This window comes from Sapajus apella, unplaced genomic scaffold, assembly GCF_009761245.1.
Source record: "Sapajus apella isolate SASKATOON/1434 unplaced genomic scaffold, GSC_monkey_1.0 scaffold20, whole genome shotgun sequence".
Taxonomy (NCBI): domain Eukaryota; kingdom Metazoa; phylum Chordata; class Mammalia; order Primates; family Cebidae; genus Sapajus; species Sapajus apella.
This window is the reverse complement of record NW_022436960.1, coordinates 12,642,864-12,670,711: the sequence shown is the minus strand read 5'-3', so window position 1 is coordinate 12,670,711 and position 27,848 is coordinate 12,642,864. Positions and strand designations below refer to the sequence as shown.

The following is a 27,848-nucleotide window of genomic DNA, read 5'->3' as shown; positions in this document are numbered from 1 at the left end:
TAAGGTTTATTTTTAAAACTGAAAATGACTGTCTTCAGTTTACTATTTCATGAGCACCTACTAGGTCCAGGAACTCCGCTAGGATGATTATGAAAATCATTTCATTCTTTCTCGCCACAACCCACTGGGGTAGGAGCCCAATTCACAGAAACACACCAAGGCTCCTAGATACAGTGACGAGGTTAAGTGACAAGTCCAAGCTTCCCCAGGAGTCAGACCAGGGCTTAGTCTGAGCGCAGATCTAACTTGTAAGCACTGACACGATCACTCTTTCCACGGCACCTAATTTCCAGTGTGTCAGCATTTGCTACAAGAAACCAACAGTTAGTACCCAGCCCCTTCTACATTTTGCAACATTAAAATGGCAAGATAATGAAGGCTTTGGGATGCTTCGGGGAACATTTTACTTATTCGTTACAAAGCCACATCCTATTAGTGTTGGACAGACACAGCCTTCTAGTCCAATGCCTTCATTTCACAGAAAGGACACTGAGGTGCTGAGGGCTTAGGGGCCTTTCCTGAGGTTAAAGAGCAAGCCACTGATGTCGCTGGGACCAGAACTGTCCTCGGACTCCCTGTCCGGGGCTGACTCTTCCATATCACACACCACTGCCTGACTATGGGTGCTAAGCCTCCATGGGTGCAGACACAAAGGGCCCTGAGCTTTGTAATAACACAAGGCTTTTCTTTCCTGTGGTTCATTACATCAGTGATGTCTACTGCTAAAAATGAAACAGTTCGGAACCAAAGCCCAGCATGCAGGCCCAGAGAACGCAGCACGGCTTTTCACCAGCTCCGCAGACCTTGGTAACTTGTGAGTTTCAATTCAGACCCTCGCAGGAAGATGACAGAGGGCTTGTGAGGCAGCTGCACTAATGTATGTTCTCAACAGACAGAACCTCCTGAGTGAACAGTCTCCCCACCTAACTGAAACCGACACGGCCAGGTGGCCGGCTCCAGGATCTCTCAAGACTGATCCATGGCAAAGGGCGGGGGCAGCAGGGCAACCCCAGGCTTCTGGCCTGGGCCACAGAAGAACGTGTGCTCGTGGAGCACCGCCACAGCCCCATACAGAGCAGACCCTGGGGTGGCTCATCTACCTCCCTCCGCTTAGTACAACACAGCCAGACATCCCCCCCAGCCCCGGTAGGATGCCCCCTCCCAGCCAGTGGCTTCAGAGACATGCTGGAGTATCAGGCTCCCTTAAGGGAAGAGAGCCTCCCAGTTTGTAAAGTGTTCTGCCTCTTGGCCTTGAAGTCTCCCGGGGATGTGGAAACCCCCGAAGGTGGCTACTGCAAGCAGAGCAGAGGCCGAGATGGCAGTGACAATGCCCCACGACCACAAGATGTCTTTATTGAACCCAGAGCCACAGGGTGGCTTAGACTGCTGGCCAGGAGGCCATAGCACCTCACAGGACCTCAGGTGGGCTGAGGGGATGCACAGCCAGCTCCAGGGGTGCCATTGGCATCAGCTATGGTAGAAGTGGTGCCCTCTGGCTTCAGGCCATGTGACGGCCTGGCAAGCTAACTGCATGGAGCCTTTGGAACCCGAAGAGGATGCGAGGGTCACGTGCTACCTGCCACTTCCAAGGGCTGTCCCCGTGCCAGAGTGAGGGTATAGCCGGGCCTGCAGACTCACCAGTCGCTGCATGCTCTTCACGTGGGTGGGGCTGATGGCTAAGGCCTCCTCATACCATCGCCGCGCCTCGTCCACGCTTCCCCGCAGCTCGGCAATCTGGCCACGCATGTAGAGGACGTTGTGGGACATTGGGAAGAGGTTGGCAGCTTCCTGGGTACAGGCTGTGGCTTCTGCAGGCTTCCCGATGCCGATGTAGACTTCAGCTGTGAGGAGAGAGCAATGGCACACGCTTTCCTGGTGCCCCTCTGAAGCCCTGCGAGCGGCCTCGCACGTTTGTGTTTCCCGAATGGGAGTCTGGCAGGGCCTGGAGCCAGCTGATCCCTGCCCCGAGTAGAAATGGCTGCTGCCAACAGCTCCTCCTGCCCATGCCTACACAGGGACTGGAGTCCCTCAGCTGCGGGCCTTGCAGGGCAGGCGTAGGTCACCACCAGACAGAGGGCAGTGAGGCCTGCCTGGTCCCTGCCCCGATCTCTGAGGAATCCCACCCTCAGGGCCCACCTGGGGCTCCTCAGTGTCTGGACAGAGGCTGGCCCAGCCTACCCTCGGCTCTGACTGCCATAGAGAAAGGGCCAGAATGAACACTGGGACAAGCAGACCAGAGGACCACAGACCCTCAGAGGGCCATGGCTCTGCCCTCTGACCTACTCTCCTGATGCCAAGAAGCGTGGTGGGGCTGCAGGCCTCGGCTTTCATGCTCACAGGCATGATGCAAGACGGCTGCCCCGCCAGACCTGGCCTGAGGAAAAGGACCAGGGAAAGCTGGCGCACCCTGTAAACTCTTATCTGTATCACAGTGACAACACCCTTTGACAAACCAAGCTGTCACTTTTCAAACAAGCAGTTAATGACCCTCCCACTGACCCCAGGCCTCAACTCTCTCACCTCCATGTGGAGCCAAACCCCTCTGCAGCCCTGGCCTCCCGGGAGAGCCTTCCAGTGTTTCTAAGGGCTGCCTCCTGCCTCCCAGGTGACACTTGTTGAATATCCAGGGGAAACGCCTCACCTGGACCCTAGGGCCTCTTCTCCCGAGGTCTTGCCAGCTGAGGCACCACCGTCTTTCTAGTCAGCTGGGCCTGAGGTTTCAGAGGCCTCTGAGTCGCCGCCCCCCACCCCCCGACCCCTCTCCAGGGCCAGCAGGGCCACCTGGTCAAGTCTGCAGCCCAGAGCCTCACGCAGGGGCTGCCCTGCTCTGCCGGGGCTCACGGACCCCTTCTCCCACCTGCTGCCAGATCCTTCCTCAGCACTCTTGCCTTGACCACTTGCGGACCGCACAGTAAAAGAGGTTTTCACCCCGTCTCCCAGTTATGTGCATGTTTGTATGAATTAATACATTACATGTCATATAGTCCACAACAGCACATGAAATAGAAATGTTAAAAGAAAATGACAAAAAAAGAAAGTTTAGGCCGGGTGCCATGGCTCGTGCATGTAATCCTAGCACTTTGGAAGGCTGAGGCGGGCAGATAGCTTGAGGTCAGGAGTTCGAGACCAGCCTGGCCGACATGGTGAAACTCCATCTCTACCAAAAATACAAAAAATTAGCTGGTTGTGGTGTTGCCCGCCTGTAATCTCAACTACTAGGGAGGCTGAGGCAGAAGAATCGCTTGAACCTGAAAGGTGGAGATTGCAATGAGCCGAGATCATACCACTGCACTCCAGCCTGGGTGACAGAGCGAGACTCTGTCTCAATAAAAGAAAGATTTACTATTTTCCTTGTGCACCTTACCGTGCCATCTCCTGGAGCCCACTCTGGAAGCCACCTTGACCATGCAGAGCCTCCCCTCCCTGCCTCCTGTCCCGGCCACAAGCCTATCCTCCACAGCTGCTGCCAGGTCAACCCTGAGGCCAACCTCTGGGACGGCAGCCACCTTCACCTGAAGCCCTCCTTCCCTGGGGCCTGTGGCTTCTGTGCCTGCCCAGCAGGCAGCCACACCGTGGCCCCATGCTCTGATTTTCTGTCTGTATGTCCCCACTGGAATGTAGGCTGTAAGCAACATGAGGGCAGGGATGGTGTCTGTGCTGCCTGCTGCTGTGCCCCCAGGGACTAGGACAGCGCCTGGCACATGGTCAGAGCTCAGTGAATCACTGAATGAATGAATGATAACAGTAACAAAGGTAGTAGATTAGACAAGTGCTTTGTACCTGGAGGCCTTCCCATTTCTCATTCTGTCTGCATGGTGGATCCAGATAGAATAGGGTGATCCAGATAAAATACTACCATTTTATCCCTATCGTTCAGATGAGCGCCTTGCCTGAGTTCTCCGGGCGAGCTGGAGGCAGAGCTGGGATCAGAATCCCAGCCACTTGGCTAGGAGCCTGTGCTTGCAGTGCCCACAGAGAACAGCGTCTCCTCTGGCCCAGGGTGACATCCGACTCCTCTGCAGGCCTTGGAGCCAGGCACCCTGCCCTTATCTGCTTCCAGCTGCTTCCCCGAACCCCTGGGCTCTGGCATTGCCAGTGCTGCTTCTGCACACAATGGGTGTCCCATCTCCACACTTGTGTCGATTCTGCTGCTTGTGCCTGTAATGCTGTCACCCCAGCCTCCTTCAGGGCCCAGATGGATCCCACCATCCCAGGAAGCTCTCTGACCACTCCCTTCAGCTGAAGGAAAGCCCAGCCTCTGCAGCTCCCGATAGCCAGGTCCCTGTATTTCTGTGAGGTCTCGGGTGTGCCCAGGTTAGGATGCTCCCAGGACAGCACTCTCCCAGGGCAGGCTCTGGGGCAGATCCACCTTTCTGGCCCCCAGCTTCAGGCCCAGGGGCAAGAAAATGGTGCATATCTCACAGCTGTGGTCAGTGGTGATGCTGCTGACCTTTCACCTCCATCAGTCTGGCTGGTCCCTCCCTCAAACACCTCACTTCCCTGGTGATGATATTCGCACCAATGACTGACTCCCCAGGCCAAGAGAAGGCCCTGGAAAAAGCGGGTCTCGCCCAGCCCAGATGCACCCAGTACCTTCTGTCTGTCCTTGCGCCCTCCAGTCCCCTCCTCACCAGAGAAGACGGGGCCCAGGGGTTTGTGGAGGGGCATCCTGGGTGACTCGTGCAGACATGGAAACCCGAGCAATTCCAGCACCATGCACTGAGCCCTGACGGTGACAATGCCCAGTCACGCCTGCCTCACAATCTCAGGAGACTCAACTCAAAAGGGACCTCCTGAGCTTCTGTACACACGGGGCCTCTGCAGTGACAAAAAAGACATTTCTCTGTCCTTCAGTTAGGACCAGGCAAAACCCCTCCCTTCTGGGAGACAAACACCCACCCTCCTAATGACACTGCTGGGCTGTCTGATGCCTTTCAGCAGCACAATTCCCTAGACACCCTCAGCAAAGAGCCAAAGCGTGCCTGCTGCGGTTTTGGGTTCTCGAGTGTGGCGGCAACAAGTGGGGCGGGACAGAGCGTCCCTCTCACCGCACGCCCAGCTCCTGCCTCTCTGCCAAGCTGAGAGTCAGTTCATTTCCAAGATCCCAGTCCCAGAGACGCTGTGGGCTGGTGAGGCTGCCCAGCTTCTCCCACCTAGAGCATCGTGAAAAAACGCTGACACGGGAAAGCAGGGATGAAGGTGTTCAGAACAAGAATCAATGCGGGGAAAGCTGTAAACGCCAGTAAGACTGTGTACACGTGATTCCCGTTCTACAGGGGTCCTCCATGAGATCAAACGTGATTCCAGTGACTCACTGATCGCCAGGTCTGTATAAGCCCCAGGTCTGATGCTCCTTCTCCCTTCATGTGATGGGGAAATGGAAGACACAGACGGAACCAAGTCAGGATCAGGTGAGAGAAAGAATCCAGGCTGCCATGGTACTTTTCAGTCCATGGCAGTTGATGGAGGAATCCCACGGCACTGATAAGGCCTGTGACCCTGACTGATGCGGCAGGAAATGCCTGGCCTGAGGCTGCTCCCAAATCTCTCCCTTTCAAGCTCAAAAGGAAGGACTTAGGGCAGCAATTTTAAAATCATTTTCCCCAGTGGAGCCTCTTTCTTCCAAAGAGATCTTGCCCCAGGTTATGAAAGACTGCTAAGAGTGGGCGGTGTGGCTACCTCTTGCTTGTCCCCTTCTCTCTGCCTCCGAGATACCACTGGGAACACTAGGGTTCTAGGATTCCAATGAGTAAGCCACAGTGTCATGAGAACATGGAGGACTTGGTTCTTGGCCCTGGTCTTCATGTGTGGCCTTGGGCAAGTCAGTCAACTTCTCTGGGCCTGTCCACCTGTCAGGTGGGGGCGTCACCTGGCCCGCAACCCTCCCAGGGCGGCGGCAGGGATAAGACAACATAAGAGTGGCAGGGATCAAGGTGACACAAGAGTGGCAGGGATCCAGACAAGACAAGATCAACCCCAGGCTGTGCATGTTCCTGCCACATCCATCAGGAGCACAGGCCTTATCAGTGCCATGGGATTCCTCCAGCAGCTTCCATTCATCAGGAAGCCTTGAGCCCAAAGCGAGTCACAGATGGTGAGGATAACTCTTCGTCAAGCCTCAGCCCTCTTGGAGACCGCAGGGTAAGGAAGCTGAGGTGCAAAGAGATAACTGGATTCGTTTGAGCCCTGCGACTCTATTCCACTGGGTCAGAGTATTTGGGGGATCCAAGTCCAGCCTTTCATTTCACCATGGCCCCTTAAGACAATGACTCTGAATAGGAGAGTTTAAGCCCCACCACTCTATTTCACTGGGCAGAGTATTTGGGAGATCCAGGTCCAGCCTTTCCATTTCACCATGGCCTCTTAAGACAATGACTTTGAATAGGAGATTACACTTTCATGAGCCACAATGTCTTGGGCTCCAGGAATGAAGTTTTAGCTGTGGGGTTTCAGACACCAATCAGGTAGTTTACGATGGGCTGGGGAAGAGCAGGAAAGGACGTCTAAGCTTTGCCACCACCCCTGAGATCACCCCAGGATGTGGCCTTCTTTGCCTAGGCATGTGGCTGGGCGCCTAGGCTAGAACAAGGTGGCAGTATTGACTATGAACCTGCACTACGTGAAAAGCATTCTTTCCTGGGAGGCTGCAGCCCAAACAAGGACCAATTTTCCACCCAGCCTCCCTGGTGGCAGATCTGGGGATTCGATCTCCATCTGCCTCCCTTGTCTTCATTGGTTCGGAACTCAGGAAGAAAAGAGTATTATTTATACTTTCCCAAAGCCCCCCACATAGAAACAGTATGATTTTCTCACTAAACTGTAGACAACTCCTGGCCACAATCACCTCTGTATCCCTCAGCAGAGGATCTAGTGGCTGGTACCCTGGGATACAACCTAGTAGGTGCTCAGGAAAAGTTCACAGACTAATGAATGCCGAGTGTGGGTCAGAGCAGGGCAGCCATTTTGGTGGTACAGGTCAACGAAGACAGCTGAAGGCCGGAGAAGCAACAGCAAATGAAATCTCCCTGTTCCTTTCATCAAGGAGTAAATTCAACTGTAAAAGAATAAAGGGCCTTGTGAGCTTATTAAGAGATACAAGAACTGGTACGAAAGGAACAGAGACACAGTGAAGCAGGTTCTCAGGTTCTGGGAGCTGAACGCCATCAGCTGCCACCAAGAGCGCAGTTCAGCGCAAGGTCTGCTCCAGCTGCAGGGCAGGCTCCGGAAGCTCATTCTCTGCAGAGGCTCCAGGAACAGACATTCTGTCCTGGCCGCTAGTGGCTGGCTGCCTCTCACCAAAGATAAGGGGCTGCGCAGGGTCGCGGACACTTCCTACCTCATTCCGAGAGCTCCGTAAGCTCTGAATGTTCTCTTTGGAACCCCTTGGTTTGTCCCTGCTATTGGACTACTATGATAAATGTTGTAGATAAAATCTCCCCCCACTCCCCCCTCCCCGAGTACAAAGCTTCAGTGGCATGAACGTAACCCAAATGCTTTTGCTTGCCATTCAAAATTAGGGCTCTGCTGCCTTTCCAACCTCCTCCTCCCTGTGCTCAATCCCGGCATGCTCTTCCGGGCCTAACAGCTCCTTTGCCCCAAATGCCTTTCAGTTTCCCTCTGCCCAGGGCCCCCCAGAAATCCAGGGCAAGCACTTCTCACCCCCCATTCTTCCTCCACCCTATGTGTGCTGTGGAACAACCCTCATGCCCGTCTGCCTTGTCTCAGTGACCTGCGGGTGTAATGAGCCTCCTGGAGGGCCGGGCCGGGCCGTGCCTGCTCTTCTCTTCTTTGGCCATCTTACATCTTAGGCCTTTAAAAGGGGCTTTAAATCCCAACTCTTTAAGGTGTATTTCTAGCCCAGATCTGAAATGTAGACTGGAACATCCAGCCGTCTGCCTGGCATCCGGACTTCCCTGTCCTCAGGCACCCGACATGTCCAAGCTCAAGTGGGACTCTGAAGTCTCCGCCTCCCTGACTCCAGCTCATCAGCTCTTCCCCAGGCTTCCTCATTGCAGCAGATGGTATCGTGAGTCACCGACAGACTCAAGCCCCACACTCAGGTTGCCTTCCATAGTCCTCCTTTCCCTTCACCTCTCAACATCCAACCCACAACAAGTCCCATCAGTTCTGCCTCGAAAGCACCTCAGGGTCCCCTCCTCTTCACTTCCATTGAGACCGCAGACCAAGCTGCTCTCCTCCGTCACCTGGACCAATGCTCCCAATTTCCTGCTCTGCCGGCATCTACTTTGACTGCCTTCTATCCCATTCTCCACATTTAGCTGGAATGATTATATATATATATATATATATTTTTTTTTTTTTTCCAGAGAGGGGTCTTGCTATGTTGCCTAGGCTGGACTCAGGCAATCCTCCCACCTCAGCCTCCTGAGTAGTGCCCAGCTTGGAGTGATCTTTTGAAAGTGAACCTTTCATGCTCCTGCTTCAAATCCTTCAGTAGCTTTCCAATGCTTTTAGGATTAAGTAAAAGATCTGAACATGGCTGCCAGGGGTGCTGGCATGACCTGGGCCCGGGCCCTTCTCCTGCCTCCCCTTGGCACTTTACTGTTTACTCCTCAGGGGTTCAGGGGGCTAGCATTCCTCTAACACTCAGAGCTCAGGCTGCCCCCGGCCTTCCCACGTGCTGTTCTATCTCCAGTGCCTGGCTCCTCTGTGGCACGTGGAGATGCAAGATGATACTGTGTTGGCAACTGAGTACCTACTGTGGGTTGGGGCCAGGGTTCTGCGGCCACACTGGTTGGGTTTAGATTCTGGCTTTCTAACCCATTAGCCGTGTAACTTTAGGCAAGTGACCCGACAGCTGGGTCTCAGTTTCTCCACCTGTGGAATGGGGTGAATATAGGTATTTCTACCTCATAAGGTTATTATGAGGACTGAACAAATAAAGACATATGAAAGTCCTGGGAATAGCATCTGACACATCCACAGTGCGTGGTAAACGTTAGCTGGACAGGCTTGACCCCAGGGACGTCATGTTCCCTCTCGCAGGCGTTCCCTGTACAGCGACTGCACACACCACCTGTCTGGGAGCTGTCTTCATCTCGTCACGAATGGGGCAAGCCTAAGGGATTACCCCTTGACCCTGCTGATGCAACCTCTGGTGCCTGGGAGGAGTCTGGGCAAAGGGGCCAGGCCAGGCCAGGGCCAAGGAATTTGCGAGAGAATGACAGCCTTACATTTCCAGCAGAAATCAGAAAATCTGATCTTGCACATCTAAGAATAGCCACTGGTTTCAACTGTGAGAGGTGCCAAAGTGAAAGCTATAATTATTAGTAGGTAACAAGCAGAAATTAGCCACCAACCACAAAGTCACTTTTAGCTGCCATCCCAATGCCAGCATTGAAAAATGGGTACCAAGAAGCTGTTTGGCCTGGGAAAGACCCTGGCTCAGGGCTGAAGGGGCTGTGGATGTGCGAATTTCCAACGCCAGCCGTAAGGTGTGCATGCAAGGAAGACAAGGAATGGCTCCTGAGGAACCGTGTCTTCAGGTGCCACATTCCATGCTCCAATGGGGCGCCCCTGACTTCTGCACAGCGAGACGGCAAAGGTGCTCACTTCTCTCCAGCCTGGGCTCCCACATTGCAAGATGGAGAAAATAACCTCCCTCCAACCTTCTTTACAGGAGAGTGTATGGACAAATGGTACTGGAAGATACCTGGAACTTTTAGGAAAAGAAACCAGAGACATGGGTAGTTGCCTTCTAAGTATCTTGGGAGGCACAGATGCCATAAGAAAAGATTATCAATAAATCTATTTTTTTTAAATTGGCAAAAAAGACAAACAAAAACTTAGACGCTTGGAAGTTGCTTACAACACCTATTTCAGACACAAGGCGGATTTCTTTGACACACAATAAATATTTAGAAATAAAAAGGAAAAGCTCGGTATCTACAAAGATAAATGGTCAAAAGCTATGGACAGAAAATTGAAATACCATTTTCTACTTGTCAGATTGGCAAAGGTCAAGGCTTTTGAGAATTCATTGTGTTGGCAAGGGTGTGAGAAAGTGGACGTTGGCACGCTGGTGACTGGAATGTAAACTGGTCCAATTCTGTGGAGGGCAATGGACAAAACTTAGCAAAATTAAACAGTTACACACCCCTGGATCCATCAATTCCACTGTTTCGAGTTTATCTTACAGATAAAAAGAATACACAGTTGGCCCTCAGTATCCACGGGGAATTGGTTCCAGGACCTCCCGCGAATACCAAAATCCATGGATGTTTGAGTCCCTGACAGATTTGCATATAACCCATGCGCAACCTCCTGTGTACTTTAAGTCATCTCTAGATTACTTATAATACCTAATACAATGTAAATGCTTTTTAATAACTCTTATACAGTATTGTTTAGGGAATAATGATAAGAAGGCAAAGTTTGTACATGTTCAATACAGACACATTTTTTTCAAACATTTTAAATCCAAGGTTGGTTAAACCCATGGATGCAGAACACAAGAATGCGAAGGGCAGACTGTGTATGGGGATAGCTACTGAAGCATTACCTGCAGTAGCAAAATCCTAGAGCAGGGGAGCTCAAAGCACATAAGGTAAAACCCGACGGTGCAGGGAGCTGTTTTCTTCTAAATCTACCTCTTAAAAGGCTATGTAAATGGATGATATGATTCTAAATGTTGACTTAAGCAAAGTCAGTGCTTTGAAAGAGTCAATATGGTACAAATTGATATAACAATCTAAATGTTATCAGCTGAATTTAAGATTCAAATCTAAATGTTAATCAGTAGAGTATCGGTTCAACGATGGTCTAACCATACTTGATAAATCTATTTTTAAAAAACTGGCAAAAAAGACAAACAAAAACTTAAAAAAAAAAAAAAACCCTTCTACTCTAGCTGTTACAAAGCACAAGTCACCTTACAGGTGCTGATGTGCACCTACCTACCAGGTAGCACGGTGCGTGAGATTTCTGGAAGGTGCACAAAGCCGGGGACAGTGGTTGCCTGTGGTGGGGTAGGGGCACTGAGGCTCAGGGATAGGAGGGAGCCTTTCCATTTCATGGCTTCTCAATTGTGTGCCATGTAACCTGTGGAAGGGAGCCCCTACCACACAGCAAATGGGAACCCGCTGTGGGCAAGCACCCCTCATTTCCTGGGTCTGTCCCCTTACAAAGTGGCTAGCGGCACAGATGTCCTAGTCATGGTCTCCTTGCTGTGCACATCACAGACAAGTGGCCTAGGGACTCTCTGCTACAATAGGCTGGAAATCCAAGGTCGTCTCTGAGTGGCCTTTCCTGCAAGCCTCAAATCTGGGTCCACACTCGCCGTGGGTTCCCATCACGAGCTCCCACTGTGCTCAGACCCACCGGAAGAGAGCAGGCCCACAAAGGCCACACAGACACCATGGCTTTGGGTGTCTTAAATTTCTTCTAAAGCCTACAAAATGGATGGACTCTGGCAGTATTGTGGGAGCTGATGATGGACACAGGAAGCAGATGTTACCTGGTTTCTATGAACTGCCAAAAAACAGAGTCACGCTTATTTTTCCTCTCAGAGCAGTGCGACTCAAATCACATAAGGTAAAACCTGGCAGTGCAGTGGAAACTGTCTGTCTTCTTCTAAATTTTCCTCTTGAAGGACTATGTGGATATATGATACGATTCTAAATCTTGACTCAAGCAAAGTCATTGCTTTGAAAGAGTCAATATGGCACAAATTCCAAAAGCATCCTAGTTGACTCCATTCATTAGTCCTACACGCTAATGCTCACCACATGCATACAGCATACAGGTGCATAGTGCATACAGTTGCTCAGGGTCTACAGTCACTTTCCACAGTTCAATTCTACCACCTTCTAGAATGGTAAAGCTACACCCATTTGCTAGGAAGGAGAACGTGACTGTCCTATGGGCCATGCAATGAGAAATGGATCTTGTGTGATTATATAAAAATTCAAGGACAGCTCCAAGCAGGCTGGGAACAGTGGCTCACACCTGTAATCCCAGCATTTTGGGAGGCTGAGGCAGGCGGATCACCTGAGGTCAGGAGTTCGAGACCAGCCTGGCCAATATGGTGAAACCTTGTCTCTACTAAAAATACAAAAATCAGCCAAGCATGGTGGTGGGCACCTGTAATCCCTGCTACTTGGGAGGCCGAGGCAGGAGAATCACTTGACCCGGAAGGTGGAGGCTGCAGTAAGCCGAGATTGCACCATTGTACTCCAGCCTGGGTGACAAGAGCGAGACTCCATTCCCCGCCACCCCCAAAAAATAAAATATAAAATAAAATAAAAGGATAGGTCCAAGCTGAATCTTAGCCATCAAGTTCTTCGATATTCCAATAATCAGCTACAAAATTTCCTCCCCAACAGTCATGGCAGGCCACACAAAGTGGGGCAAAGTCTCTAGATAACTGAGTGGGGGCGGCAAGACACCAGGCGAGCCTCTCCTGGAATGTGTTGACTCTCCGGTCATTAAGTCTCCCGAAAACAAGCGAAAGAAGTGCCACCTTTAAGGTCAGGGGAGCTAGTTCCACCAGGGGGATGGCCTTCGGCCCTTCCATACTTTAGACTTCACGCTTCAAAAACCCAACTTTGAGACCAATTTGAAAGGCAACTGCCCCTACACCAGCCCCACAAGCTCAGGTTTACCTGACTTGGGCACTAAACCGGACTCCTTCCCCTTCTGTTCTCTGTAGTCGTTGCTCATGGGGGTGACTGACTAGGACAGGCATCAGAGTCCTCTGCCAGGGCCTAGGCTTTGCGTAAGGGAGCTGTGGATGAGGCGCTACTGCTACTCCTTGGCCCTCAGAGCCAGCATGTCTGGGACCTCGCTGGGCAAGAGGCCGAATGCTGCAGGCATCTGCAGCAGAGAACAACTGCAAATTCATGAATCATCCCTCTTTTGTCCTTCTGCTTAGAAGAATATAATTTGTTAATTTACGGTAGTTCTTATGGCTCAATTGAAGATGCCAACACAGAAAGGGCTGACTGAACTGGGCTCCGTGGCATGCCAAGGCCAGGTAAATCCAACCATGTTTCCAAAGCAAAGGCCTGCCAGTGGTGTCAAACAGGGTGGGACATCCCATGATTAGCCTTGGCAAAAAACGAGTCAACAGGACAGTTGGTGGATGATAAGCACCCTTCTCAGCCAAATGCGGGCTTTCACCAGGCACTGTAAGAGTCAAGCCTGAGAAGGCCCAGGAAGGCTGTACAGATGAAGCGATGAGACCTGACGAGTGGAATTACCATTTATGTCAAAATATAAATATGTAAGTAAATCCACAGCCATCATTTCTTGGAAGCGCAGTGTAGTAGGATTCTCGTTATTAAAATGCCTGCATACTGCATTTATTTTCGGGTTTTTTAGTCATGCAGAAGCATCACTGAGCCAGTGGAGTGCCCTAGGAACTGGGGGAGGGGTGCTCATGCCCGTCTCCCAGGCCAGTCTTCAGGTCAGAGGCTGCTGCTGTCTATAAAATCACAGGGAGAGCCATCAGAGAGGGGCAGAGGAGCATAGGGCACATAGGGGCACCAAACACACAGCCCCTTCCCTGGCTTTATAAAGACATCTGTGTCTTTAACACCACCTGGCCCTCTCTCAGGGACTCCAAGACTTCACTGCCAAGATGTGCCTGGCATTGCGCTCATCAACCCTGGGAGACAGGTGCTATTCCTAAGCCCATCACACATAATTGGAAACTGAGGCCCTACCCAGCTGGTACAGCTGCGACTCCAGGCTCCTCACAAAGACAGTCTGGGGCACAGCCCTCTGGCCCCTCTACAGCACAAACCCTGTATCCCACATGGCAAACTCCCCAAGAATCCTTAGAGTCAAATCCAGAAAACTTTCCTGGATGTCAGCTCTGTGCCAGGGCACCCAGGCAGGGGAGAGGGATCAGGGGATTCAGAGTCACTCGTGGTTATGGCAAAGAAGTAATAACATTTCGCTGCATGACTGCCGAAGCTTTGATCTCTCCTGATGAGGGGCGTGGGCTAAACAGGCAAGCGCCCAGGCTCTGGCACAGCAGTGGGTGGTGGGCAGGGGCAGAGTGATACCTGCGTGGAGCCAGATCTGTGCCAGTGTCATCCAGGGGTGTAGCGGGCCCTGCTTAGGGGCGCTGCTCTGCAGAGACGAAGCCACTTCTGACAGTGCCTGCTCCACTCTTGAGGCTGCTACCGATGTGGCATGGACCGAGCCTGTGAGAGGTTTTTGAGAAGACTCTATCAGGAGCGAAACAACAGACCCAACCAACCCACCCCTCCCCACAGACAAGTGCGGAACACACACACCCCTTCCCCCAGGATGTTTCTAAGATTTACTGTCCACAAAGAAATGTGGGCAATCGTGGCCTGGGGACTTAGTTCCCATCCTTTGGCTTTAGCTCATCTTTTTCTCAGCAAACAGGGCACATGCTATGCTAAGTGCCCCTCCAGGAGCTCAGCCTAGCACCGTGTGAGTGCTGGGAAACGGCAGGGATAGCCAGATATACAGCTGTGATGATTCTAGTGTGTGAAAATGACAAAGGGGCATTACAAACACCCCTGTAAGGGCCTAAACCTAGAAACTAAATTGGGGTAGGGGGAGGAGTAGACTTGCCTCCTGGGGAGCATTTGGAGTAGATGTGCTGGCCATTCTCAGGACAAACCCAGCAACTTCCCATTCCCATTTCATTCAAGCCTGGCCTTGGGGAGGTGGGCTATACCCTCGGCTTAGAACCATATTCTAGGGTATTGACTTAAAAACTGCAGAAACAGCACACTTGTGCCCTGTGTATAAGCAGATGTTGCTCCTTAAGGCTAATGCTAAACTAGCAGGGGATGGAATGGGATGGGTTTGTAGCAAAGACTCCTGGGGCTCAGAATATGCACCTGCCTAATTATTCTGCAAGACCTGCTGTCCTGAAAGGCTAAAGAGAGGGGTCGACTGAGCACGTTCACTAGTCAAGGGACAGATGCAGTGCACAAGTCAAAATGCAAAACTCATTTCTCTTCACGTTGACCCCTCAGAGGTCCTGATGATTAGAGACTTCCTCCTTCAACAGAGGCCTGCTTCCCACCTCTTTCCAATATTCACTCTCGGAGGGATGGCTTCAGAATTGAGAGCAGGATTCTCAGTTGTTTCAATTTTGAAACTGTTAATATTCCTATTCAACTGCATCATTCTTAATCTGCACTTCCTCAGAAAGTTTAGTATGGACAGAAACATTCCAACATGGAGAGTGGTAACTACCAACTCATCATAAAGTTTAAAATAGTAATTATACATAAAGATAAATGCTGACTATAAAATAAATGGAGTTATATTCTCACTAATACAAAATTATGAACATAAAAATAATTTCAGTTGCGCTTTGGAGTGCACCCATCATTTATAAATTGTAAGCGTATTCACAGCAATGGATGGGTCATCCATATCATGTTTTCATTGCTCCAATATAATGATGACATGGATGCCTCTAAACGCACCTGAATCCTTTGGTGGGGCTTTGGTGGATGGAAATCAGAGTGGGCAAACAGTTCCCACAAGGATGACCAAGAGGAGAGCAGCCTCTGGAAAGGCCTAGCAAGTCCTGCTGCACAATACAGAACTCAGAGGCTAAGAGTCAACTGATGGCATTATGATGGGAGAACTTAGGAAGTGTGGCTAAGAATCTGTCCTTGTTCAGAAAAACTATGTCTAACTACTATTTTTTAAAAATCTAAATAGCAAAATGATTAAACTGCTGTCGAAATTTCTTGTCACCTTTTTATGGAAAGTAATATGTTAACTTGGGTAACAAGGGCTTGATGTAGGTTCCCTGAGATTTTTAGTAGCAATCATAGTTAAACGAGTAATCTAGAGGCTGTCGTTGCCCTGTTCTGCCATTACCAAGCTGGCTACCTTCTCATTGGCTGGAACAGTGGTTCTCAACCTTAACTTCACATCAAAATCATTTGGGGTTTAAAAACTCATGATGTCATAGCTCCATCCCAACCAGCCACATCACTCAGTCTAAGGGTGAGGACTGGCACCTTTGTTAATCAGCCCAGGTGATTCCAATGTGCAGCTAAGACTGAGAACCACTCACCTGGAGAGACAGGAAGCAAGTGTTACTAATTCTGGTCAAAAAAAGCCTGTACATGGGCCAGGCGGCCTGAGCTCTCCTGCTTCCCTGCAGCTCAGGGGTGACCTGGGGAACGGAGTTCCTAGAAGATCTTGTTCTCTAGAACAGGGGTTCTCAGACCTTTTGGTCTCAGAATCTCTTCAGACTCTAAAAAATCATTGAAGACCTAATGAGATGGCTTATATGAATTATATCTATTAATATTTACATTAGAAATAAAAAAGACATGTTTAAAATGTTCACTTATTAATTAAAAAATAACAACAATAAATTATTGCTCTGGAAACATGGCATAATTTTTTTACCAGGTTCTGTGAACCTTTTGCTACAAAAATTTGTGACTTTTGGAGGGGCTAATTTTGCTTTTTGGATTAACTGTTTTGTTTGATCCACAAATAAATAATCAGAACTACTGCCAATGTTTCTTCTCTGTGATATTTAAACACAAGTAAATTAATTCCTAGCATAATATATTCTACTATGAATAAGGTCTGGCAGATAATGATGATGACAGCAGTGAGGATTGTCAGTTTCAGAGAACATACCGTGTTTCCGGCCCTGCAACTTGCACTTTACATGTACTAATCTGTAACCAGAACTCAGAACACTAGTCTGATTCCAAATCAGTCCTCTAAGTTCAGCTCTGATGCCACCTCCTACAGGAAGGCTGCTGTGAGCCTTCCGCTTCTCCCTACAATAAGTGAGACCTTCTGTTCCTTGGTGCTTCTATGCGGTTGTCACTAACAATGCACAGACCACATATTTTAAAGTTAATGTAACTGTCTCCCTTATTAGACCATGTGGGTCTAGAAGACAGGAACTATGTCCTCAGTCTAGACATTTCCAGGGACTAACAATACCAGACCCATACTAGGTATTAGGTAAATGAGTGTGCAGTGAATGAAGGAGTGCTGTCAATAGACACGTCACTGTCTGAAATTCAGAACAGGGCGGTCCCCTCTCCTGGATGCACGTCTGTGTGCTCTACTCTTCCCCACAGCAATGGCTCAGAGGCCAGGACCCTCACCCACTCAAGGGGCGCTGCAGTGTGGTCTCATCACTTCCAACAATCCGGACTAAAAATGACAGTGACACATGGTTCCAATTAAACACAGACGTTTCCCTTCTCTAATGTAAAATTAAAGTATAGAGAAGGATAACAGGCTTATTAGAAATAATGTTTTTCTTCCTAGTCAATTTCTTGGTACACACATTTCACAAAGGCAGAGAGCCTTCATGTTCTGAACCAGGGATGAATATCAGGGCACGCGCAGGATAATAGCAGATGACTAACAAGAGTGAAATTATGTAAGTTGGCATCTACTATTCCTGAAAATAACACAACAAATAAAAGTCTTTCACTGAATTAGTATTGAGGGGAGGGGAAGGATAAACATCGCTTTAATCAGAATGGATACAGCTGGTAAGAAACAAACCAGGCAGGTGGCTCGAGCCTGTAATCCCAACACTTTGGGAGGTCAAGGCGGGTGGATCACCTGAGGTCAGGAGTTAGAGACCAGCCTGATCAACACAGTGAAACCCTGTCTCTACTAAAAGTACAAAAATTAGCTGGATGTGGTAGCATGCGCCTGTAATCACAGCTACTCAGAAGGCTGAGGCAGAAGAATTGCTTGAACCCTGGATGTAGAGGTTGCAGTGAGCGGAGATCGCCATTGCACTCCAGCCTGGGCGAAAAGAGTGAGATTCTATCTCAAAAACAAAAAAACAAACAGACAAAAACAACAAAAACCCTGTATTTTATTGTTTCATAGAACTGAAATGGTAAGTGCCTTTACAGACACTGGATTTTGACTTACGCAGGTAAACAGCTGGAAACACTGGCTCTAACCAGCATATTTTTAAAGAACCCCTTTCTTTTTCACCATGGCAAATGTGTTCTCGCATTATATAACAGATGACAGCACTATTAAGGTAGAAATGGGCAAACTGAGGCTTGAAAAAGGAATCAGAAGTTAGAATTAGGACATATTTCCAATTTCAAATCCAAGACTCTGCAGAAATAAGTTTCCAAATAATCAGGTTCAACAGGTAAGCCAGGGAGAGCACCTGGGCTGTGGCACATTGCTCATCTGCCACCTGGCTTCAGGAGGTCCTGCCACTGCCCCAACCCCCAGGGCTGTATGCTGTACCCCAGCTGCCACGATCTGTCTAGGAGACAATGAGCCTCTCCCACTCAGTCACAGGACACAGGGGCTCTGAAAAGCCACTGCAAGACCCAAGGTACCAAGGGCTGATGCAGGCAGGTGAGAGCTTGCTCTGAAATCCAGCTGGTCTAACAACCTGAACGGTGCAGGGGCATGCGATGTCCTGGAGCTGAGGCCATCAGCATTTCCTCAAGCCAGCAACTTTCCTTGTCCTCCCACCTAGATCCTCAACAGAAATTGTTATCTTGGACACCTGATACAGAGGCAAAGTGCCACTTGAAGAACGTTCTGATCCCCACATCCAGGGTTTCCTTCTGGGCTCCCCTCTCCATCACCATGTGTGGGGAAAGGCAGCCGAGGATCCAAGAACTGTGGTGGGAAGGCATTTCCCCATGGACCAAGAGGACCAGGAACCAAGAGGAACCAAGGCCACTGACCTCAGGGCACCAAGCCCAAGCTCTGAACCCCTCCTAGGATTTTCTCACCTATACTCCCATCATACACTGAAGGCTGTTAAGAAACCCTGCCTGCCACAAGTAGGACACTGGGGAGGGCGAGCTCAAATTGCCCTTGCAGGTGAAGTTTTTCCAAAAAATGTCCTTTTTCTAATGCACATTGACACCTATGGTGAATTTCATAAAGACCTCAGCTGTGGCAATTACACGTGAGTCCTATTCCACCAAAGTTCATCATCCAAAGGGATCTCAGAGCCAATAATTCTGTTAAGAAAAGGCACAGGCTGGGAGTGGTGGGTCATGCCTGCAATCCTACCACTTTGGGAGGCTGAGATGGGCAGATCACTTGAGGTCAGGAGTTTGAGAGCAGCCTGGCCAACATAGTGAAACCCTGTCTCTACTAAAAATATTAAAAAATTAACTGAGTGTGGTGGTACGTGCCTGTAGTCCCAGCTACTTGGGATGCTGAGGCAGGAGAACTGCTTGAACCCAGGAGATGGAGGTTGCAGTGAGCCTAGAAGGCACCACTGCACTCCAGCCTGGGTGACAGGGTGAGAGTCTATCTCAAAAAATACATACATAAATACGTACATACATACATAAAATAAAATAAGGCATAACTGATAAATTAAGTGGCTTAATTATGCTATATAACTGTATTTTTCACATGCAGCGTTGCCAAATAGCTAGCATATATTATATTCCAGCTCTCCATCTAACTATCTGACGGCCTCAGGTAAGTGGCTACAGTCTGAAGGACCCCTTCCCTTCCCTTCTCTCCTCACAGCACACAGATGAGCTGGATCTCAGATGGAATCCTGCCCACCCGGTGACTTGGCAAGAATTCCAGTGCCAGAGACAATGGACAGTCACATTACGTGATGTGTGAAAAACATCCTCTACTAAGAGAAAGACGTCAGCAGACCACCTCACATGAGCCCAGCAGGATTTGGGGCAGTTCCTTGCTTCCCAGCCCTGGAGAACTCATGCCATGCCTCATGGGCGTGAACGTGGGAGGACGGCACGTGGCCACACCCCAACCCCCATCTCTGTTTGGCACCCACATTCTTTCTGCCTACTGCTGCAGCGGCAGACACCTGCCCTCCCCACATTTTTCTGACAAGTAGCTGAGCCATTGCAGTGTGGGCACGCGGAAGTCACCTGCTGCTAACGTATCTCTGTACCTGTTTTCCCTTGATCCTGAAGTGATTCCGAATTACCTGTCAACTTATTCAGCTTCCAGCTCTTGGAAGGTGTGCCCCCAAAACAATTAAGAAAAAGCAGCAGCTCCATCTCTTCAAGACCCTGAGTATTAAGCAGCAATCTGAATGACTCAGCATTCTGTCAGCTAGCTTTGCCTTAAAATTTTCATTTTTTAGCAGGAAAAAAACATTCTGTTTCTCAAGATAGGGCTTGGAAATAAATCAGTCCAACACTGCAGACTGCTGGCAGCTCTGTGCCCTTCTGTCTCCGTGTGTCACCTGTGCTCAAAGAACCAGAATGTCCTGGGGGTTGAGGACGGGGAGGAGGCGGGGGAGCTAGTGATGGCTGTCTCTTATTTCTTGAAGGGAGAGGAAGAGGTGTGAGTGTCCACTCTCTCTTTGGCCCTCAAAGCAGCCATATTTCTCCATACCTTTTTAAAACACATAACTGCTGTCCCCTCATCCCCCTGGCACCCAGGAGTTAAGATAGTTCCCATCTTTGTTGTAGGGTAGTCCTGCTTTCTGAGGAGGTGACTCCAGGTGGTGGCTCCTTGCACAGCACTGCCACAGCTCTCCTTTCCATCTGCTGCTTCCCTGGGAACGGCCTTTGCCCCATGTGTCCCCCAGTGGGACAGCAGGGGCGGGGCCGTTGCCCACCCGGTCCCACCACCCATGAGGGCTCCTGCTGTGGGCTCCTCTGATAAATAAATCACCTTGGTCACTATTCTAGCAGACACTTCCCTTTTTCACCAAGTGAAAACAGGATTAAGAGTCACAGCCCCAAGACGAGATCACAGTTTCCCATTGACTTTAACAGATTATCAAGCACCCTTTAAACCTGACAGCACATATCTTCTCCTGAAGGGGAAAGCTCTTTCCAGGGAAGCTTCAGGGAGGGACCCCAGTAGGGCAGGGAGAGCTGGGGACATGTCGTCACCAGTGGGCATGCGGGGCTGGCGCAGCATGCTGTTGGCAGGTGTTGGCAGGGCCAGGCGGTCACACAGAAAGCATGGAGGGAAGCCGTTCACACACATGCAGGAAGGTGCCAGCTGTCAGAGCGAGCTGCCGCCAGTGGCTCTGGGCTAGAGACAGTACCTTCTGGAGGACTACATTGGGCAGATGCTTCCATCTCCACCTAAACCCTCCCTGATGCATATTCATAAGGACATGGCTCCAGACAGAACTGCCCTCCTGCCTGGGGAAGGCTCTCTGAGCCTCCAGGTGCTTTGACTGCCAGAGTCCTGGGGAAGCCTCCCAGGTTGGGATATTCTAATTCTGAATGCACACGCCCCAGCTTCGACCTGAGTGCCACTTACTGCTGAGCGGTCAGTCTCCTGTCATTCCACTCAATCTTGTTTAAAGAAAGATGCTACAGAACTAATTAACGAGAATTATATTAAATTAATTTTAGTTTAATTAAAATAGCAGAAAAAGGTTATACATTAGGGCTGAATTTTAGAAAGTACCACCCCTCAAAAATGGTAGGGTCATCACAGAGGGAGGGTCCCATATATGCAGGGATTTCTTTTAAAGCTACTTTATTCTATTAAGCAGGAACAGAGACTGAAATAAACCACCTCGTTGACTAGTCACTTCCTGATCATGATATACATTCTTGAGTGTTAGAAAACGCAACTCAATAAAATGCTAGTCATAATGGAAAGAGAAAAATGTCACTACTCCCTTGAATTCCTTTCTCAGACTTATTATAGATATGTTCTTTCATTAATGTGTTTACGCTCTTCTCCCAGTGACTTATTGCTAAAGACAGCAGCAACTTCACTAGAATCAATGATAGGAAAAATGGAGCCAAGAGCTCAAGTCGGTAATCTTGATTTTAGAGCATTCTTGGAGAGGGGAATAAAACATTGCACAGATTTTTCTCCAAAAAGACAACTGCTAGGGCACCTGGATGAGAGCGCCCAGGGTCCTCTAGGGAGTTACGGTCAGCCTGCAGACAGCCCTGCTGCCTCATTCAAATCCTGCTCAGCCACCCCCACTCTTCTGGTCCTAGCTGCCCAGTATGTAACTCAGGGGGAAGGCAGCTGACTGGTCCTTAAAACCAGTATCCGTGACTGCCAGACCATAAGGGCACGTGTAAATAGAATAACTATGAAATTTACATTTTTACAGATGAGGAAACAAGGCTGAGGGAGACCCGGTGAGTTGCCGGGGTGACTCTCCAGAGCTGGCCCTTGATGGTGCAAGGAACCTGGCAGGGAAATCTCTTTAATGAAGCACCTAACGTGTGATGACAACACCAACACATACCTCTTTTCTATTATGGGCTGTTTTTAGGTCAGAAATAAAGGCACATCTAGGCTGAGCTGGATTTCAGAGGGTGGAATCAACTCTTAAGGGTGGGGGCCAGTATTTGTCATAAGCTAAAGGCTCAGGTCATTCAAATGCACTGGATCCCCATATCCACCAGCATTTCCCCAAATGCAATCCATGGAACACTGATTTCCTAGGATGGAAAAAACTGTTAAGTTAGCTTGGGAACACTGGGTCAAACAAAGTCAAGAAAGTCTTTAATTTTTTAAAGTGCAGGACTTCTCAGAATATTAATGTGATTAAGGTGAACCAGGAAGCACTAGGCAGGAGATTGAGTATTGTCCAAATATATCTGACCAAAGAGATAAAGTGCTCTAAGAAACATCCTTTGGAAAATGTGACAATTCACGAATGACAAACACCACCAAAAGCACTGATAGGGTGGGCGTGGTGGCTCATGTCTGTAATCCCAGCACTCTGGAAGCCCGAGGGGGGGAGGATCGCTTGAGCCCAGGAGTTGGAAACCAGCCTGGGCAACATAGTGAGGCCTCCTCTCTGCTAAAAATTAAAATATTAGCTGGGTGTGATGGCGAGTGCCTGGTGTCCCAGCTGCTCAAGAGGCCAGCGTGGGAGGATCGCTTGAGCCCTGGAGTTCCAGGCTGCAGTGACCTGTAATCGTGTTATTTTACTCCATCCTGACCTACTGAATGAGACCCTGTCTCAAAAAGAAAAAAGAAAAAAAAAAAAAGCACTGATTCTACATCCAAGGAATTAAGCAATTCCTTTCAATTTTGGTGGATATAGTTTTAAGTTTTATGATGTCTGCTCATTTTTAGAAAAATTAACAGTTAGAATTGCTTCCTATGCAGCAATAATAATTGCATTAATTACAGAAATGTCAAGATCCAACTGGTTCTCTCTCCCTAAAATGTACTGGCCACCCGCCTTGGGAAAGCAGGGCGTCTCATGCTTCCAATCAGTTCCAGGAGGGCTTCTCATCCACGCACTGCACACCCCGAGCTGGGCCTTTTCCCTGCAATGCCTTCTTTTGTAGTCCTCAGATCAATACTGCCTCCTATATATAAACCCAAGCTGCGCTGAAGAGCGTTAGGATCTCAGTAGGGACGGGCTCTAGGTGGCAAAGTGGGCAGGCAGGTGGCAGAGGGATGTCCACGTCATCTCAGCATTCCCAGCACTCAACAACCACAATGCACATTCCATGGTGGGGGGAGTGTGACTCTGGAGGCCCTCGGAAGGGTTAATAGATTGGTAAACTACTTACTAACTGAAAAAAGGGAAGGAAAACCATGAAAGTATGCTTCTGGAGGGTTGCCTTGGAACAACAGATCAAACCGAAAATTAAAACCAAGAAACGAAACATTTGAAAAATCAAAATTAAGGCTGAAAAAGCGAACGGAGTTCCAATAACCTTCCAACTGTAAGTCTGGCTATCTAGAATCATATTTCCATTCAAGAGTGACACACGTTTTTCCACTAACAATTTTTTTTTAAACCAAAGAAAGGCCAACCGGGTATTCCCCATCCATTTAAATGTTCACCCAGCACATGAAAGCTGACCGATTCATGCAATGTATTTTGTTTCCTGCTCTGGAAACAAAACACGTTCCAAAGGGAAGGGAAAAATAATCAAACGAGCAGGTTTCAGGTCTTTCCACACATTAACCCTAATCATGATCCCAATGGTTTATAGGGTTCAGCTAGTTTTCCTTTCCATGAAGTCAAAGGGTTGGAGGGAGAAATTCATAAAACTTCAGGTTCCAACGGAAAAGTTGGGACTTAAATTCATTACGATTTTAATAAAGAAATTCGATGTATATCAGTATGTTTTCTCTTCTCTAACTAAATGCTGACTCTGTGGGAGGGGGTGGATTCTTGAGAGCTCCTGTCTTAGTTGAAATACCTGGTCACTGGCTAGACACTCCCTGAGGATGCAAAGATGACTTTGGCTTATTAAGAATAAACAACTGAGCCTGCCCAGGACATACTCCATTGAGCAGAAAGCCCAGCAAGTCACTGATTAATCAGACACAAAGTGCTTCACTGGAAGAATTGGGACGTCAATCTTCAAAGGCTTACAGGAGCACAGGGCTCCCAGGATGCAATGTGAAAGATACTGGCAGGTGGGTCTGTTGTGCAGAAAAGAGTGGACGGGACAGTGGGAACATACCATGTTGTTCTGGAACAGGAAGATCCCATTTTAAGACAATAAACTCAACAAAAGTCAACGTAAAGAATTTTTCTGGAAAAATCGAAGTTGGCAATTGCAGGTAGGCATTGTATTAAGGGAAAATGTCTATTTTAAGAAGTGCATTATAAACAACATACACAGTGTTTAAACAATATCTTCATCTTCCATTTCATAAAAGGGCCATTCCCAGGGAAGCAAAGTTCAGAACACTTAATATGCAGATAAGTACGGTCAGCGGGTTTCTCAGCGTGGATGGTTTATTTTAAATGGAAATCTCATTTCTGCCCTGGCTTTCTGTGTGTGAGCTGAACGCAGCGGGTGAGCCATCTGAAAGATGCGCACATTAGAGAAAGCGGTTCTTTCTGGCAGCAGTTTCCCCTTAAGAGCTTTTGTTCAGCATATAACTGGGCATGTGGAACAAAGATGAGCTCTTATCATTCATAGATATGGAGATTAAATTTTCTGGCAGTGCTGGCAGTGAACATTAAATAAATGAGTGAAAGAAAACAAGAATGGACCACCTGGGTCAGATTCAGATTTAGGTCCTATTTGAGAGTTTTACCAACCAGTGTTTGTTTTCACACAGGGATCTTTCCTGTTGTCGTCGCTGTTCATGGACAGGTTCTGGAACTTCCTAAAGCTGACTTTCATAATTTCTGTGTTATTTAAAAGCATGATTAGACTAAAATACTGTTCAATTTTTTCTGCACAGTTTCACAACACAAACCCTACATTTTCCGTCACTGCAAATGGAAAACAGTTTATAGCACTGTTTCTCAAAATGTGGTCTAAAATCCACAGGCATTGGACTCACAGGGGAGGAATTTATAAATACAGATTCCCGGGCCCCACCTCAGGCCCAGTGAATATCAAGTTGGGGGTGGGGACCAGGGGATCGGCTGCTTTAAAAGTTCTCTGTGTGATTTTAATACACAGTAAAGTCTGAGAATCACATATTGAAAGTGCTGTGGCCACAATCTTTAGAATACAGGCTTGATGATTACACACTGGTTGAATTCATTTCTAAACTGAAAGCAGGAGTTTTAAGGATTAAATTCTTACTTGCAAAATGTTGTAATTTGCCTTTTCTTTAACAGGATTAATTTTTATGCATTTATATCAAACTCCAGGAAAGCATGGAAGGACCCAAGAATTAGAGGCAATATTCTAGAAAAGCTTCCATCTTTCCTGCCCAGAAGCTCTCCTTTGCTTTTCAAAGAGGAGGCTGGAATTTGGGCTCTAATGTCTGAATCTCAGGTTTCCTTCAGCCCCAAACAACTTTTGGATTTTCAAATGGGCAAGATTTCTCTCTGGCAAGTCTGATGAAGTTTCCTCTCCAGCTTATCAGTTAGGAAGATTATCAGAAAGTCAAACAGGCAAATGAAATAGGTCTAACAAGAAAGGAAAAACCATGTTTACAGAGAGAGGGTTCCCGGCGGGGACCTGCGTCACTGAATGAATGAGCCGCAGGGGGCCACACAAAGGTATCAGGTTTGGGGTGAGAATGAAGATGAGAAGACACAAACAGGTGGAGAGGAGATTCGGTTCTTGAAAGAGGAGAGGAGGAGGAGGAGGAATCTGACGCTAAAAAAGTGAAAGAGAAAAAAAGGATAAAGGCAAAAAAAACTTTAGAAACACAAAGAAAAAATAAACTCGCTTTTAATATACTCACATAAGCTGCAAAGAAAATGAGGTCATGTAATAACACAATCATTCCTCTACTTGACAATAGAATACAAGTGCTTTTCGAAGAAAACAAATTTGTTTTTCCACTGGTGACTTGGTTGGTCTGTAATACCACCATGGAATCAAAAATAACTCACGGTTTACCTGGGCACAGATTCAGCAGTGTGATCCACTGAAAATAAAACGTCTTTGGCCTACAATATCCAGAACATTCGAGAGGAAACAATTTGCTTTTCAACTGGAAAGGGTTAGGACTTGACTTTACATAGATTTGTTTTTTATGAGAAGCACTTATATACAGTTTACTTGAAAATAAGGTTTTCCAAGGTGCAGAGTACTGAGTTGCAACACTATGTGGTGGTCCCAGCATGATGGCAGGGGGCGCTAAGCTTTCTGGGGTGGTCTATGGTTGGGTGTGCTGGTTGGGCACTTTGGGAAAAGAGTCAGTGCGGCCGCCTACATGTCTAATAGCTGGAGGAACACGTGGCAATGGGAAGACCACTGCAGCTGCAATGAGAAATTCCCCAAACAAAATGGATCAGACTTTCAAGTGAAAAGACTTATTTTAGTTGGATAGGTATTTGGTGATATCTACCAATTATCAAACATAAATCCCCTTACCCTATATCCTGTTTTAAAGGCAAAGGAATAAAATAATTTTTTTCCATTCTCTATTTAAGGAACTACCAACTTACTCCAAATAAAAGACAATGACTCAGAGCTTCAAAGTAAAGACTGTCACTCTATTTGAGTCCTCTTTCACTGGCTGGGGCCTATGAGATGGCAGAGGCGGGAGGAAGGGACGCCCAAGGTGATACCTGAGGAGAACTCATGTTCTGTATGGGGCTATTTTAGTGTGACACGTCTGCTTAATAAAACAGAATTCCACTCTATTGGCTACAGTGGACTCAGCCAGTTCAAAGCTTATGGACGTGGGTGACTCCTCATGTTGTTCCACATCTCTGCATATGGACAATTTCAGAGGTAGGAAACCGTATTCTAGTTAACCAACCACTTCCAAAATCACGAACACTGAGGCTGCACTGCATAAGGACCCAGGATATATAATAATAGTATTGTAGTTATATATATTTAAGCTCTTATCAGTTAGACATATATCCTGAAATCCTAACAGGCAAAATAGGATATGGGAGAAGCAAGCATGGGACAGGAGAGAGAGGTGAAAGGAGAATGCTGATTGCTAAAACTCGCTGGTGGGTAATGGGAATATTAGTATCTCTGTTCTGGTATGTTAGAAATTTTTCCATAATAGAAATTAAAAAAAAAAAAAAGAAGAAATGTAGTTCTGGGGGAAAACAAAACAAAATAAAACCGATCCAAGAGGACTTGCGTCCTGGCAGAGGAATCTGTCTGCACAGTGGGTGACCCTGGGCCTGGGCCCCGGGGTTGGCAGGCGCTCCACGGTGGAAGTTCACCATGGCTGTGGCCGTGCTCCCTCACGGATGCTAACACCGCGGGGCTCTGCTGGTGTCGGACACCTGTGCCCTTTAAAGGGGATTTAGAAAAGCAGTTAAGTGTCCGGCATGGCGCTGATGAGCTGCCACCCACCAGGGCTGGGTTCTCCTGGGCCACATTTGATCTCACGGTCACTTCTGTTTCACTGGGAATCATTCTGACCTCGGATAAGATCCTTTTCTCTTTTCCTATATAGCCCAGTTGCTTTTCGAGTTGAGCAGTGCTGCAGTGGGTATTCAAAATTAGCCGGCTCCTTTAGCACATGAACTGAAAACTGTGTAAAGGCAAAGGGAAGAAAAATGA

General features: G+C 48.2%; 1 protein-coding gene across 9 annotated transcripts in view; it reads right to left on the bottom strand.

Annotated features, from left to right (window-relative positions):
- Positions 1–27,848, bottom strand: part of TTC7B (tetratricopeptide repeat domain 7B) — a 260,937-nt gene that overhangs the window by 36,506 nt on the left and 196,583 nt on the right. For 3 of the 9 annotated variants that reach the window (XM_032287652.1, XM_032287646.1, XM_032287647.1), the window contains 4 exons: positions 25,803–25,967; positions 23,457–23,507; positions 14,031–14,171; positions 1,639–1,841 (listed from right to left, as the gene is read on the bottom strand). In XM_032287652.1, the coding sequence (XP_032143543.1) occupies positions 1,639–1,841; positions 14,031–14,171; positions 23,457–23,507; positions 25,803–25,967 (560 nt within the window). The remainder of the gene's footprint in view (positions 1–1,638; positions 1,842–14,030; positions 14,172–23,456; positions 23,508–25,802; positions 25,968–27,848) is intronic. The other 6 variants (XM_032287654.1, XM_032287648.1, XM_032287649.1 and 3 more) reach the window with 3 other exon arrangements.